Source organism: Drosophila albomicans, chromosome 3 (assembly GCF_009650485.2).
Source record: "Drosophila albomicans strain 15112-1751.03 chromosome 3, ASM965048v2, whole genome shotgun sequence".
In the NCBI taxonomy this organism is placed as follows: domain Eukaryota; kingdom Metazoa; phylum Arthropoda; class Insecta; order Diptera; family Drosophilidae; genus Drosophila; species Drosophila albomicans.
This window is the reverse complement of record NC_047629.2, coordinates 28,994,009-29,007,987: the sequence shown is the minus strand read 5'-3', so window position 1 is coordinate 29,007,987 and position 13,979 is coordinate 28,994,009. Positions and strand designations below refer to the sequence as shown.

Here is a 13,979-nt window from a genome sequence, read left to right as displayed (position 1 = left end):
CCAACGTCCGACACTTCAACGAGTATTTCATCCAAATATAGCTATCATAAAGCAGTAAAGCAAGTAAGTAAAGCAGAACCAAAAGGAAAAAACGATCAAATCGAAGAAATCAAAAGTGTACGTTTAAGTGAAAATTATAATGAAGTCACAATAGCAGATTCTTTAGAAAATTCGAGGAGATCTTCATTAAAAGATATTGTGTTAAAAAGGGAGAGCGATGTAAGATCTGAGCGATCCTCAATAATTTTGAAAAGGGAGAGCGATCTAAGATCTGACCGATCCTCAACAATTTTTAAAAGTATCTCTCACGCTAAAAAGTTGAAATATAACAGAAAATCAAAAAAAAGCCTTGATGATATATCGCGAGACTTGGCAAATATCGAGAAAATGGTATCGAAAGGACATTCTATACCTCAAAGTCGTAAATTTCTAAGATCATTAGGAAAACGTAAAGTCATTCCGCTAAAACCACATCCTAAAATTCATGAGGATACGGTCAGTATGATTGCGACACCAACAAGTAACTTGTCGATCCCCTTGGACGAAGGTTTTAACTTGCATAAAAGCCAATCTCATATGCAATTGATTGACACAGAGCCAACCGATAAAAGCCAAACTCGTATACAATTGATTGACACAAAGCCAACCGAGAATAAGCAAAAAGATAATCAGAAATATGGTGATCCTTTAGTTGTTAAACGTACGATAAGTTCCGTTTTGCCACAAGCTTATCCAATTCGTAAATCACACGATTTGCCGGTTGTAAGATCAATTACCCCGTATGAATTCGCCCAACTGACACAGGAAGAACAACGTAGAATTTTTAATTATACGAAAGATGAGGAATCTGGAGATACATCTTCGAAGCGCAAATGGGGAAGCTTTATATCTTCCACAAGTACAAGTAGTTCCATTGGATCCGCTTATCACGCTGATAAAATCAGAAAATATTTCACCGAAGGCGATATGCGTATATCGGAGATGGAGGATATATCTGTTAGTGATATTGACATAAATCGCTATTTACATTATCCCTATGATGATAAATATTATCGCATCGATTCAACCAAAGCGTCGAAGGTAACTTCCGTGGTATCGAAACCAACCAAACAAGCGGAAACACTGAATTTTAAGCAAAAAGTGCAACGGGAGATTCGAAAAATAAGACAACTTGGCGAGTTAAAGAAAAATCAAGATAAGCTTGTAACTAAGGAACAAAGAGATATGGAACTAAAGAAAAGTGTTATGGAGCCATATAGAGTTATTATTGGATACGATGAGCCAACAAATGTTCCGAAGACACAAAACTGTTGTATTTGTACTTCGATGCATCCAAATCAGAGAGTTAAGGACGATCCATTAATTACGAAAATGAAACGCGAACTGGAACGTCATGAGCTGAGAGCGTATATCAAGGAAAAGCAAGTCTACACATCAGTTCTCGATGAGATTTGTCCTAACATCTCAGTAGACATTGATAAACCTAGATTTCTTCGTCCATGTCAAAAATCTGGTTCTAACAATATCGCAAAATTGCTCTACAGAGATATTTCTTAGCTGCAGAGCAAAGAAATATTTCTGTAGAAATTCGGTATTTGTTTGTTTTTCAATATTAATGTATTTAATGACTTTATTTTTGGTGTCTTTTTGTGTATATGTATCGTATATATTAATATATGATGGCTAAGAGCTACAGTCAAATGGATTTAATATCAACTTGTATACATAGCTAAGAGCTACAGTCAAATGGATTTAATATCAACTTGTATACATAGTGATCTAATAATACTCTTTTAACGGATCGCTTCAACTATCGAAGTTTTTATCAGCTACTTCTTATTACGAGTATACCAATTTTTAAATCCAGAATTTAAATATTTTTACACGATAGTTCATCATAATAATATTGCCGATAGTTGATCTTGCTCCTTGCTTATTAAATAAAACTGAATTTTGACTAGATTTTGATAAGTAAACAATAAATAATCACAAAAGGCCGCAATAAAGGGTTTTTAAGTTGAATATGGCAATCGAATGATACGAATACAAAGCATAAACTTAATCTAATGACTAGCATCGTTTTTAAGTTATTATAATTATTTACATATTTGAATTGATTCTTTGATGAAAACCAATGCTTGAGCTTTACTCGAGCCTATAATTGAACCGACCTAAGTTAAATGTAAATCTTCCTGAATCTAACCTATTGGTGGTCTTATATGCGTACTGCTGATATATGTTGCTACCCGTAACACATACTATCCTTAACTAAATTTAAGAACTCTTCTATATACAAGCTATTGATTTGCTTCCCTACTTATACGGCAGCCTCTTTCGATCTGGTTCTTATGGCACCATCCATGGTCTGATGTTTTTGCTTGAGATTAGCTGCCTCATAGTCACTGCCACTTTCATCGGCGAACTGAATATCCTCCAGAGCAAGATACTCTTGCAGATCACTTGAGCCCTTCTCCACCAGCGTTTCCTTTTCGACATATGAACCCGTCATCGATTGACTCGAGTCCACGCTATCCGTCATCTTCGACACGTTCTGATGCACTGCAGCAATTTCCGCTATGTGTTTAGTAGCTGCACTCGGACGCAGTGTCTCCGATCCCGATCCCAATGTCAGCTCGTTGCTCAGCTTCAGCTGTTGTCTGGCTTGACGTCGCTGCTTGCGAGACATGTACGGCGTGGGCTGTTTGGTTGGCGTCTTCTGCGATGTGCTGCTCTTCTGATGCGTCTCGCAGGGCGACGTTGCCTTCGACTGCTGCTGGCTGCTGGGCAGCGAACGTTCCTCCGAGCTGGGCGTATTGTCAGCAGTTGTGCCCTTGCTGCCTGGACATAAATAATGTCCATACTTGGGCATTTGGATTTCCTCGTAGAGTGGATTTGTTTCCTCGGGCACAGATGCTGGCTCGGGCGTTTTATCCTCATCCTCACGCTCGGGCGTCTCCTCGAATGGCGGTATCCATATGCAATAGGCGGGATCCATGCCCAGATAGGAGCCAGGCGCCGCACCCGCATTGATTACATTGTAATCATAGTAGTCCATCTCGAGTTCCTCCTGATTGCCCAGCGAGAACTCGGAGCCGGGACGAGTGAGCAGCTTCTTGCGGTTCTGTTGATCCTTGGACTCCTTGGGATTGCTGGTCGTCCGTATGGTCGCTGTGCTGACCACGCTCGCCGCCGGCGAATAACAGCCCTAAGAAACAAGGAGTTGCATTAACAGATCTATAAATGACAGAAGCGAATCCCTACTCACGTTGGTCAGCGAGGCGCTTACACTGCGCGATCCCATGCGACCTAAGCAAAGCGAACCGGAGCCGGAGTTCAGTGACTTGGCATCCCGCAAACTCTCGTCCAGGCGAGAGCTGAGCAGCTTCAACGTAACTGCATCGTAGCGATCCGAGTACTTGCTCATTCTTTTGCTATTGAGTGGCGGACTATTGCACAGTGAGCTCATGCCCGACGAAATGATCGATTCCGAGTCCTTGGCGCTATCTTTGCAGCTCAGCGGATCGGGCGGTGAATCTATCTTGGCAGTGTCATTGATATGCTGTAGTTCTAGCTCAGCTTCGCCTGACGACGGCGAGCCAACAGGACTAAGACTCTCTGCACCCGGTGACAGGGATGTCAAGGAGGCGCGTTCATTGCGTAGCGTCAGCATCGAAGCGTTGCTACCAAATCCAGCTGCTTCCTCACTGCAAAAAACAGAATGTTTATGACAATTGATTATTTTTGTATGCGGATTCACCGACTTACCCATTGTGGGCCATTTGCTCGTCTGCTTCGGCATCTTTGAACTCCGTCTCATCAGTTACATGCTCCACATCGGCGCTTTCCCGCAAGATGGAGTGCCGCAGTTGACGCTTGGGTCGCATTTTCACCAGATAAATCACCTCGGAGAGCAGCGTGGTCGTCGAAATGGCACGAGACGGTGGCCCATGCAACGAGCTGAGGGATGCGCGGGGCGTATGCAGATGGGAACCCTCGTCCTGACGTCGCGCCACAGCCAAATGATACTTGCGATAACGCACCACATATTGGGCACCTGTTGAGGGAGTGACAGAGTTATGCGCAAGTCTCTTTGTGCTACGCTGACAATTGCTTTTCTCGCTGGCAAAAGTCGCAACCATGTTGACAATAAACTTGCAAGCATCATGGAAGCATATTGTCAAAGCTCAATTTATGACGTCACAGACAGCAACGAACTTATGGTTGTGCAGCCCTGGATAGCGTTTGCCCTGCCGCCATTTTGAAAATGACAATTTACTCACCCAAAAGCGCACTTATTAGAATGATGATGCTGGCAAAAATCATGGCGCTGAGATGAACCAATGTGAAACGCATCTTGGAGAGCGGTTTCTTTTGCACGCTGCTGCTGCGACTCTTCACAGACAATCTTGTCGCCGCCAGAATTGTGCTGCTATTGCTCATGCCTCTGGCAACTAACATATAAAAGAAAAAGCAGTTAACAAACTGTACCAAAACATTTTCTTATCACAATTTTGGCTCACCCAATTGCCTGACGTTGGCCATGAAGCCACCGGTGCAGGATGCAGCATCGTAGCCAGCGCTTGACGTTGAATTTCCGCTTGTGTCGCCAGAAAAGAATTCCACCAAAAGCTGTGCCCCCGTCGACTCGACAGTTAACGGAACACCAATATGACCAGACCCATCAACAGCAGGACGCCTTATGCCACCTGCCCCCGCAGCGCCATTGCCATTAAGCTCCACCAACAATGTGGAGGACAACGAGGGACCGTCGCGCACCTTGATGTACTGTGTGCCACATGGCAGCCGCAGGAAGCTGAGTTGCAAGGAGATAGTTTCCTCCCCGTCAACCTAGATAGAGAAGTTATTTTTAATTACTATGCTTTAATGAATATGTATGTGGCTTTTGAAAGCGAAGTCTACCTGTATGAGCCAGAAACTGCGTCCGGGGCAACTTTGCGTAGCTCCAGCTATGATGCGTTTGGGTTTCGATGAACCCAGATGCACAATGCAGCCACAACGGCAGCCAGGTCCAATCTCTTGATTAAGCTCAGTCACATTGGACTTGGTGAGCATGTGGCCGCTTGTCTCATAGATACAGTCCCAGGTGTCAGCAATGCTCTTGTTGCACTTCTCCGTTTGCACAGATGGACCCTACAAAATGTACGAGATAGAGATGAAAATTAATCTTTTATTCATTCGACTGTTTGTTAGAGAAATGATATGTTATTTAATTGGTACTTAGTACTTTTTAAATTATAACAAATTTGCTATTTTTATAAGCCACAAAACTTAAACATAGATTCCAATAAAATATACATATATTGTGAAATTCAGATATTAAGGATTTATTCAACACTTAACTCAGTTTTTTTCGACGAAATGCAAATTATAGTTAATTGTTTATACACCAGACCCTCTTAACTCGGACTCTTTTAGCACGAACTAACATAGGTCTTACACTGTTACAAATTTGCTCCCATCCCCCTTTTAACATCCCCCTGCTAAAAACCTCGTTCTTACACGATTTTTTGGATAAGGATCCACCAAAATGAGAAAACATGTTGAAACAAACTGGCTTAAACTATAAATGCCACCAAATGGATTTCAAATTTGATATGAATTGAAGTATATGATCTTCTTACTTTTTAACATTTTCAAGTTTCTATAAAGTTTAACCTGTTAATTAATTATATGAAGCGACTTTTTTAATTTAATACCAACTTTTAATTATGAAAATATGAATGTTATGCATTTATTAAAGGCATATGCATAATAACTTTTGGTGAATTTTGAACAAATATATGACACTTTAATAAAAACAGACCAAATTTGAACAATAAAACATTTTTTTTGCTGCCAATTTTGAATTTTGCGAACGTAACCCCTTATTTTGTACTGAATCCATGTTTCGCTTAACACTATTTCGCTTAACACGAGGATTTCTAGGAACGTAACCCCCGTGTTAAGCGAGGGCCAAGTGTATTTCTGTAAAGACCAATCTTTACTGTAGACATTCATATTAACAGAATTGATTAATCAGAAAGTCTAAAATCTGTAAAGTTTCATCAATTACATTACTGGAGTGATGATTTAATGTACTATATGCTTAATTTTTACGTAATTCCGTATTAGAGTAGTCTTCCTATAAATATTGGATAAACATTAGGGAAGATGACTCACTCTTCTCCCAAAGTGATCTTGAGCATTTTCTCGTGTTTAGTTCCAAATTATTATTATTCTTATAATTAACATCATTACCCAACCATTTAAATATAAACTCAACATTCGTTAAAATGAATCCTAAATATGTCCTTAATTTGGACGTAAGTTTATTTTATTTTTTTTAAATAATAGTATGCACATCATCAAACCTCAACATATACTACAGATAATTATTCTAATGGTCCTTCTCCTGTCATAGTTCCTTTCCCAACTGGTTCACTTAATTTTTTTCTTCAGTTTCTTGTGTTTCTTGTAGCGAGATCCAATTAAATTCACTGTAAGTCTTTTATTTGTAAGCATTTCCAACATGCAATAAAATTGTTAATAGAAGAGATGTATCTCAAACTCGTCCTCTTCATCCAGTTCCTCTTCCTCGCCCATTGGACCTGAGGTGGTGCCCACCGTGGTCACACTGTGCGCAGATTTGGTGTCAATAATCTTATCTTCCTGTTTGGTTAGCGGCATAATAGCTGGAGCTGCTGCACTGCCTTCACTGCTCTCCTTCTTCACCGATACAGAAGAGCTGGAGCCTTCGGGCTCTTCAAGTGGCTCTTCGTCCATTTCGACTATATCATCCTCGCGAGATGAGGACACATACAACGTGGTGCCCATCTCCACATCAATGATGTTGGCGCGTTCGCCGCGCTTCTCAACATCGCCAGCCTGAACCTGTCCCTTGAGCAGACAATCGGGCAACGTCACACGCAGATCGGGCAACGGTTTGCGCACCTCGGTCTCGAAGAGATCGCAAACAGCTGGACGTGGCTTGTGTGGCATGAAGCCCATCTTGCCAGGAGTGTACAACTCTGATGTAGCGGTTTCAATCGTTTCTATAGATGGAGTTTTGGGCAGCTCAGCCGAATGCGAACTAACGATATTCATCAGCTGGGTAAGCAAATCAATGCGTGCCAGTTTGTTCATAGAGAGAGCTTCCTCGCGTACTTCTTGGATGACATGTGGCTCATCCACATTGGCCTCCTCCAGTCGCTCGGGGAAGAGCGTGACGCCCTGTTGGGTGATGATGGCATCACGCACCGTTGCCTTGATCTGCTGAATGATGCCGCGCAGTCGCACAATCTCGCCCTCGTGCTGATCGTGCATCGCCTCCAAGTGCTTCTTCTCTAGCATCATGTTCTCGACGCGTCGACACAGTGATCTCACTTTACCAGCTGCATCCTTGTTGGTCTCATCCAACTGCTGCTCGGTTTTCTGTTGTTCCTCGTAGGCACGACGATATTGCAATGCCTCCACATACTTGGCTTTGAGTGTCTCGTAGTTGTGCGTCAATCCCTCAATGATCTTGATCTTATTGATGGAGTTGCGCACCAGCTCGTTCTTGATCTGATCCAAAGCGCTGTACTGCTCGATGATCTCCTTGTGCTTTTCCTTCTGGTTGTTGTACTGCTGCTGTATCTTGATCTGCGACATCACTAGCATATCGATCTCCTTCTGCAGCGCAATATTCTCACGGATCAGGCGACGCGTGTAGCCCGCATTGCGAATCTCACTAGAGCGCGTAAAATCCTCCGAGACTTGCAGCAACTTTGCCTCCACCTCCTTCTTGAGTGCATCCTTCTCTACGACAGCTGCTTGTTCCATATTGTAGAGTGCTTCCTTGTGATACTTCTCTTTCTCCTTAATCTCCGACTCCTGATCATCGAACTTGGCTAGCAGCACATCGCGCTGAATGCGAAATTCGTCCAGCGAATTCAATTTGCCATTGAGCAACTTGATCTCCGATGTCAACTGATCGTGCATCGCCTTGTATTTGCCCTCCAAGTCGGCGATTTTCTCCTGGGCCACGCGATTCTCCTCGTTACGCACCTTGGACACCTCCACCAAGCGCTCCTCCAACTCCGTTATCGAATTATTACGCTCCGCAAGTGTTCGCTCCAAATGGGCAGCCACATCTGTGCGATCATGATCAATGTCCTGCAGCTTGGCAGTCATCACCACATTCGCCTCATCGAGACTCGCTAGATGAGCCCGAAGTCGGGCCAACTTCTGATTCAGGTCGGTGATTTGCAGCTCATAGAAGGTCCTGTCCACTTGTGACACCTTATTCGCCTCCTTATCCTTGGACTTGCTCTTCGATGACTTTCGTTTCGGCGGCATTGTGTAAGTTATGATTCAACTCTTAATTCGATTTAAATGAAATTTTGTGTACAAATGAATTCAAATGTATTTCGTCTGTTGGCATGCTAAGCGAAATTTTGTATTTTGTTTATTTATCAGCATTTCTGATAAACAAAAATTAGCCAAACATGGTTGTCAAGACAATGTGTGAAAGCTTTTATCATAAGCTTACGGCTTAGCACTGTCCTTAAAAGCTTTTACAAGTCTAACTTTTAACAACGTATTAATGCAACTCCTGATAATACTTACACCTGTATTATAATCTCACTTAAGCTTCATTTCGAGAGTGCTCGACATTATTCTAGCACAAAACAAAGCGAATATTCGTAAGTAAAAAAGCTCTGCAACTAGTATAGTTTTTTTCACAATTGCTGCAAAAGACAAAAGTGTGCTGCAATCGCTTAATTTTCCTGTCGGAAGTTTTTCGATAATGAAGTGGAGCTTCGCCAACAATGGAGGACACCAGAGACAAAGCTCAACGGGATGCTCCATTGTGATATGGCAGGAAATGTAATTGCACCTTGCACGTGTAGCATATTTGCATTTGTATTTTCACGTTCTTCTCATATTTTAATAGCACAAATACTCGCAGCAATTACGTTTTTGTTTTGTGAATAAAAGTGGGAAACTTTTGTCTTGACCTTTTCTTGTTAGTTACTTAAATGCTGTGAAGGAAATGTTACATCAAATGTAAACTATTTTTGCATACCGAAGTTTTAAGTTTCCAAGTATTTTTAAGATAACATCTAAACTTACAAACAAAGCAACAAACAGACAGAAAAATATACAAATACAATTTAACCCTGACTCTGTTTTATATTCACAAACTATAAAAAGTTTTTCAATGCAATCTAATCTTAAAAATCATGAAAACTGCATTAAAGTCTAGCGATAGTTGAGATCTATCTGAATTACTCAGTAGAGTGTGCACAGTGCACATTAAATTTAGTGAATCGTTAAGTTATTTCATAGCATAGTTTGAGGCGCCAATCGCAAAACATGGCAAGCTCTGTATGTATAAAACTTGAAAAGGGTGGCAACATTGTAAATTTGCCACGCAATCTGGAGCAAGTGCCGCACTGTTGTAACAATCTGCCAGACACCCGAGACAACAAACATGGCCGCCGGCAATAGCCTATCCCCACTCCCTCTCTCTCTTTCCCTCTCTTCCTCGCCCATCACGCCTCCCACACAACCGAATCATACACACTAGGCAATGTGAACCCGCCCCGCCTCGCCTCGCCTCGCCCTCTATCACCATTTTTTTTTATTGTCGGCACAACAATGAGATATGGAGCTCGTAGTTGTTGATACGAATAGTGCACAAAAGGGAGGAGAAAGAGCAAAAGTAAAACATGAACTCGAATGTTAACCCGCCTAAGCTGCACACACGCACACACACACCGATACATGCAGACACATGTCTGTGTAAGCATGTGTGAGTGCGTGTCAGTGTGAATAAGTTGTGCGAGCTCAATTTATTGCATGAGTGCGAGCGAGGAAGGCAGAAAGCGTAAGGCGGAAGGCAGAAGAGATGGCGAGTCAAAAGTAAAAGTAACAAGCGAAAGTTCTGCACGTAGCCAAAAAATTAGGATAGTAAATAAAATGCTTAACTTTGGAGATTTACACACAAGGATAGGAAAGGAGACTTAACAAGCGGAAAAGAAGACTTAACTTAGAGAGTACTACATATGTGCATACATAGATGACATACCTCACAGAATTTGGCTCCATAACGCGGCGGCGGCGAATCACAGAATCGATAACGATTGCGCGTGCCTCCCAGGCAATTGGTCGAACAAGGTGTCCACTCGCTCCAGCTGCCCCAGCCACCGGTGTCGGAATCTGTGAAGTTGCAAGCAGTTAAGTAGATTAACATTGACTCATACGCAGAGGAACTACATAAGCCTCTTAGAGACGGGGAGAAGTTGCACTTACCACTCACTGGCAAGGTGGGCACACAGTCCATGCGCACATCCGCCACAGCACCGGATATCGCCTGGCTGACATAAACGAAGCAGTACTCCACATACTTCTCGGAGAACAGTTCGCAGTTAAAGTACAGTGAGTGCTGGCTCTTGATGACCCGCTGCTCGGCAACATAGTGCAGCGTTGTGGGTGGCTTCAGTGAGGCGACATCGGCACGCAACTTGGCATAGAGACGCACTCGATCGCCCTGCTCGAGAATGCAGCCCGGATACTCATAGAGGACGCCCACACCCGAGTGCGGATCACAGGGAAAGATGCTTCTCGCATACACATTGAACACAAATTCATCGCTCCAATCCACGCTGATCAACCGACGCGTCGTCGGCACATTCAGTGTGGTCAGCATTGGACGCAATTGCACCGCATAATTCCCTGCCAGACCAAACAGCTCGCAGCCCAAATGCAACGTCTTCAGCTTGGGAAAACCGCGAACCTGCTCGGCAAAGAGCACGCTCGACTTGGACACATTACTCAGACTATGAGCACAGCTGCGATCCTTGCCACAGTAGACGAGCTCCAGCCAAAACTCGGGCAACGACGGCTGCTCCCCATGCAGGGCACGCTCACAGTTGACTTCCGGAAAGCGCAACGTGACGTTCACCGGCGATTTGGGATACGTGCGCAACGTAAGTGGACTCACAATCATCTCGGCACTGGGCCATCGCACGTCCAGCGTCTGCAGCAGTCGCTCATCCTGCGATGGCATCAAAGTGGTTGTGGTCAGCTCATTGCTGACTTCATTAGAGTCGATTGTGGTGGTCTTGAGATTCCTAACCACCTGCATCTCATAGAGACCACCGCGCACAAAGGTCTGACATGGTACCGTGATCTGAGTGACGTTCTGTCGCGGATCCGGAAAGAGCGGTATATTCTGGACAATCTCTTTGCGTCGTCGCTGCAATACCACCGAACTCCTGTTGCTCTCCTCGGCGGCAGCATCATTAATGATTTTGCTAATGACTAAAGTGCTCATTATGGTGTTCAGCCTGCTGCTGCCCTCCGCATCCATGTTTAAGTGGGTGTCACTGGCATTCAGTGTTTTTGTTGTTGTTGTCGTTGCTGTAACCGACTCTGTTGTTGTGGTTGAAGGCGAAATTTGTGCATCGTCCTCGCTGAATTGGATCTGCACATGCAGGTCGCCGCTGAGTGCAGTGAATGTGCTTGGGGACATCAGGCGACCCCTTCGAACAGCCAGCACGTGACCTTTTGTTGAAATCGAGTCACATTCACCAAACAGAATCGTCGAGAGGGGGTTGGAGTTGGAGTTGAGTTCAGTTGAAGTTGGCAACGAACAAAACGAACAAATTAATCATCACATGCAAAGAAGAGAGATAAGAATTATGCACAAGCCTTTGTAATTTATTTCTTATTGTCTGACAGCAGCGGGAGTTCTGCTCTCGTGTCACGCCCCCTTTCCCATCGCATCACGCCCTCTGCTTTGTTGTTGGTTAAGTGCCTTCAGTTGGTGGCAGAGGCAAAACCGAGAAAACGATTGCGATTGCGATTCCGAATGGGAATGCGAATGTCGGAACGAATGATGAATGTTCTCGCTCACATTCCTAATGTCATCCTAATGGCAGCCACAAACAGACAGCGACTAAACGATAGCAGTGACATCTTTAGGCCAAAGTGCCATCACTAACGGGCTGCGATTTTGATGGATTGACAAATTTGCCAGGCACTCATAAATAATGAGTATTTAATAGGTGCAAGACAATGACTTGATGCTAAAGTAAAAGAAAAGTAATAGTGCGAACTGAAAGATTGTTTTCTAATAGTGTCATCTATATCTCAAAATGATTGATTGCTTAGAATGGCAGACAGAAGTTTCTTATTGATTTGTGAATATTAAGAATTTAAGAGATAGTAGACAAAGTAATTCTGATTCATTAAGTGAATGATTGATTGCTAAATGAATATTAGTCAATAATTAATGAAAACGGAGGTGAAAGTTCGAAAATAAAGAAATTAAGTCTTAAGGATGTATTCTTTAGTAAAATAGCAATCTCTTTTTATATTTGTAGGTATAAATGAAAGTGCCAGCTAAGTGAAAAACTGTCTTAAAGGCCTTTAGACATATTTTCTTTAAAGGAATTTTCTTTAAAGGAATAACAATCAAAGCGTCAGCAAAGTAAAAGACTATCGTACTTAATTAACTTTTAAGGAAGTTTTCATTAGACAAATAACAATCTCTATTTACCTCAACTTAGTCTTGACTAATGTCAGCAAATGTAAAACAACTTTTGCAAAGAAAATTTAATCGATTCGTATTTTTTTCATTTCTCGCTTCTCTCTTTTAAAAAGCTATTTGAGCGCTGATTGACAAGAAATGTCAATGAATGCAACATTATTGAAATGATGTGAATGAACTAAGTCAATGATTGAGTGTAACTCAATTTGAGCGGGAAGTGTTACAGATCCAATTCAGATTGCGTTTTAGCTGAATAACAAAATTCTTTGAATTGCTTTCAAGTGCACTATTTTGAGGGGTTGTTCTTTCCCCCTTTTATCCTTTTCCTTGTAATTTATCTGGGCTTTTACAGCAAAGAGTCACGACATTTTCGACTTTGCACCAAGGGTGCTAGTTATGAGATAAACTTAGCACCCGAAAGAATATCTTTACCTATTCTTAAGGGCTTAATTCCCAAGACAACCTCAGAGATAAACATACCATAAATCAGTCTTAGGCTTAAAGGTTAAATAAATAGAATAAAAGTATTTTGCAATTGGCATTACTTTTATGAAGAACAAAGACTAATTCCTGACAAAGTAACGCTTGGTTTATGATAGATGCTGCCAAGAGAAAGACAAATACGAGAAGGCAAAAAAAAAAAAAAACAGAAAGGAGGACAACACACAAATTGGAGATTCAGACGTTCTTTCATTTACATCGCACCGGGGGCGACTGTCACTCACTTGTGGAGGAGCAGCAGTAGCATAGAAGGAACATTATTGATGATATCATAATCTTCCACTTGACTACTGATTTCAGGCCTGACGCTGACGTGCCAACTGTCTTCTTCCGCTTTCGATTCGTTGGCATTTTCCTTCTTGTGCGCTTCCTTCGAGCCATCGTCATCTCTGGTCTAGTCGTCACTCGATGTGGCTCTGGCTGTTGCTGTGTTCTTGATGTTGGTGTTGTTGTCTCGGGGCAAGACGAATTGAGCCGTTATTGTTGTGGCAAGCTCGGCGCCTTACCAGACATACCCAATACCCAGCTCAAGGGGTGGTGAGTATTCGTTCTTGGCAAGGGGTCGTCGCTCAACCGAGTTGGGTTTGCAATTCACTTCTGTTATTTATTTGTATTGTGTTCGTGGCGGTCGGAACGCTTTCAGATGCTCCATTAGAAATTAATGTCAATGGCTTTCGCTCCAGCATTGCTGTAAAGAAAATGAAACACACAAAAAGCAAAAAAGAAATCGTTAAAACAAATTGAACAATAACTTGTCCAAAAGTCGAGATGTTGCTCTAAGTTATGATCCCCCGCAACGCAAAAGGAAGAAAGCACTAATAAATTGTCTATTATTAATTCAATTTTCTATGAAAATGATTAAAATACAAAAGAGACCTGCGACAAATGGCTATTTGATATCCTTAATGGACATTTTCCAATGTAATGCGAGTGCGATGGA

General features: G+C 42.5%; 2 protein-coding genes across 3 annotated transcripts; both read right to left on the bottom strand.

Annotated features, from left to right (window-relative positions):
- Nucleotides 1–1,805: 1,805 nt before the first annotated feature.
- On the bottom strand, nucleotides 1,806–13,464 carry LOC117568517 (uncharacterized). Of its 2 annotated transcripts, none has more exons than XM_034249218.2 (9): nucleotides 13,264–13,464; nucleotides 10,297–11,550; nucleotides 10,073–10,203; nucleotides 4,921–5,151; nucleotides 4,521–4,848; nucleotides 4,281–4,451; nucleotides 3,766–4,054; nucleotides 3,266–3,704; nucleotides 1,806–3,205 (listed from the first exon to the last, which is right to left on the bottom strand). In XM_034249218.2, the coding sequence occupies exons 1-9, from the start codon at nucleotides 13,424–13,426 to the stop codon at nucleotides 2,318–2,320; spliced, it is 3,894 nt and encodes a 1,297-aa protein (XP_034105109.1). In that variant the 5' UTR covers nucleotides 13,427–13,464; the 3' UTR covers nucleotides 1,806–2,317. The 2 variants fall into 2 exon arrangements, with proteins under 2 accessions (XP_034105109.1, XP_051861905.1); XM_052005945.1 differs by lacking the exon at nucleotides 13,264–13,464 and adding an exon at nucleotides 13,223–13,262.
- On the bottom strand, nucleotides 6,307–8,448 carry LOC117568518 (cilia- and flagella-associated protein 157). The gene has a single exon (XM_034249220.2). The coding sequence runs from the start codon at nucleotides 8,335–8,337 to the stop codon at nucleotides 6,544–6,546; it is 1,794 nt and encodes a 597-aa protein (XP_034105111.1). The 5' UTR covers nucleotides 8,338–8,448; the 3' UTR covers nucleotides 6,307–6,543.
- Nucleotides 13,465–13,979: the final 515 nt, after the last annotated feature.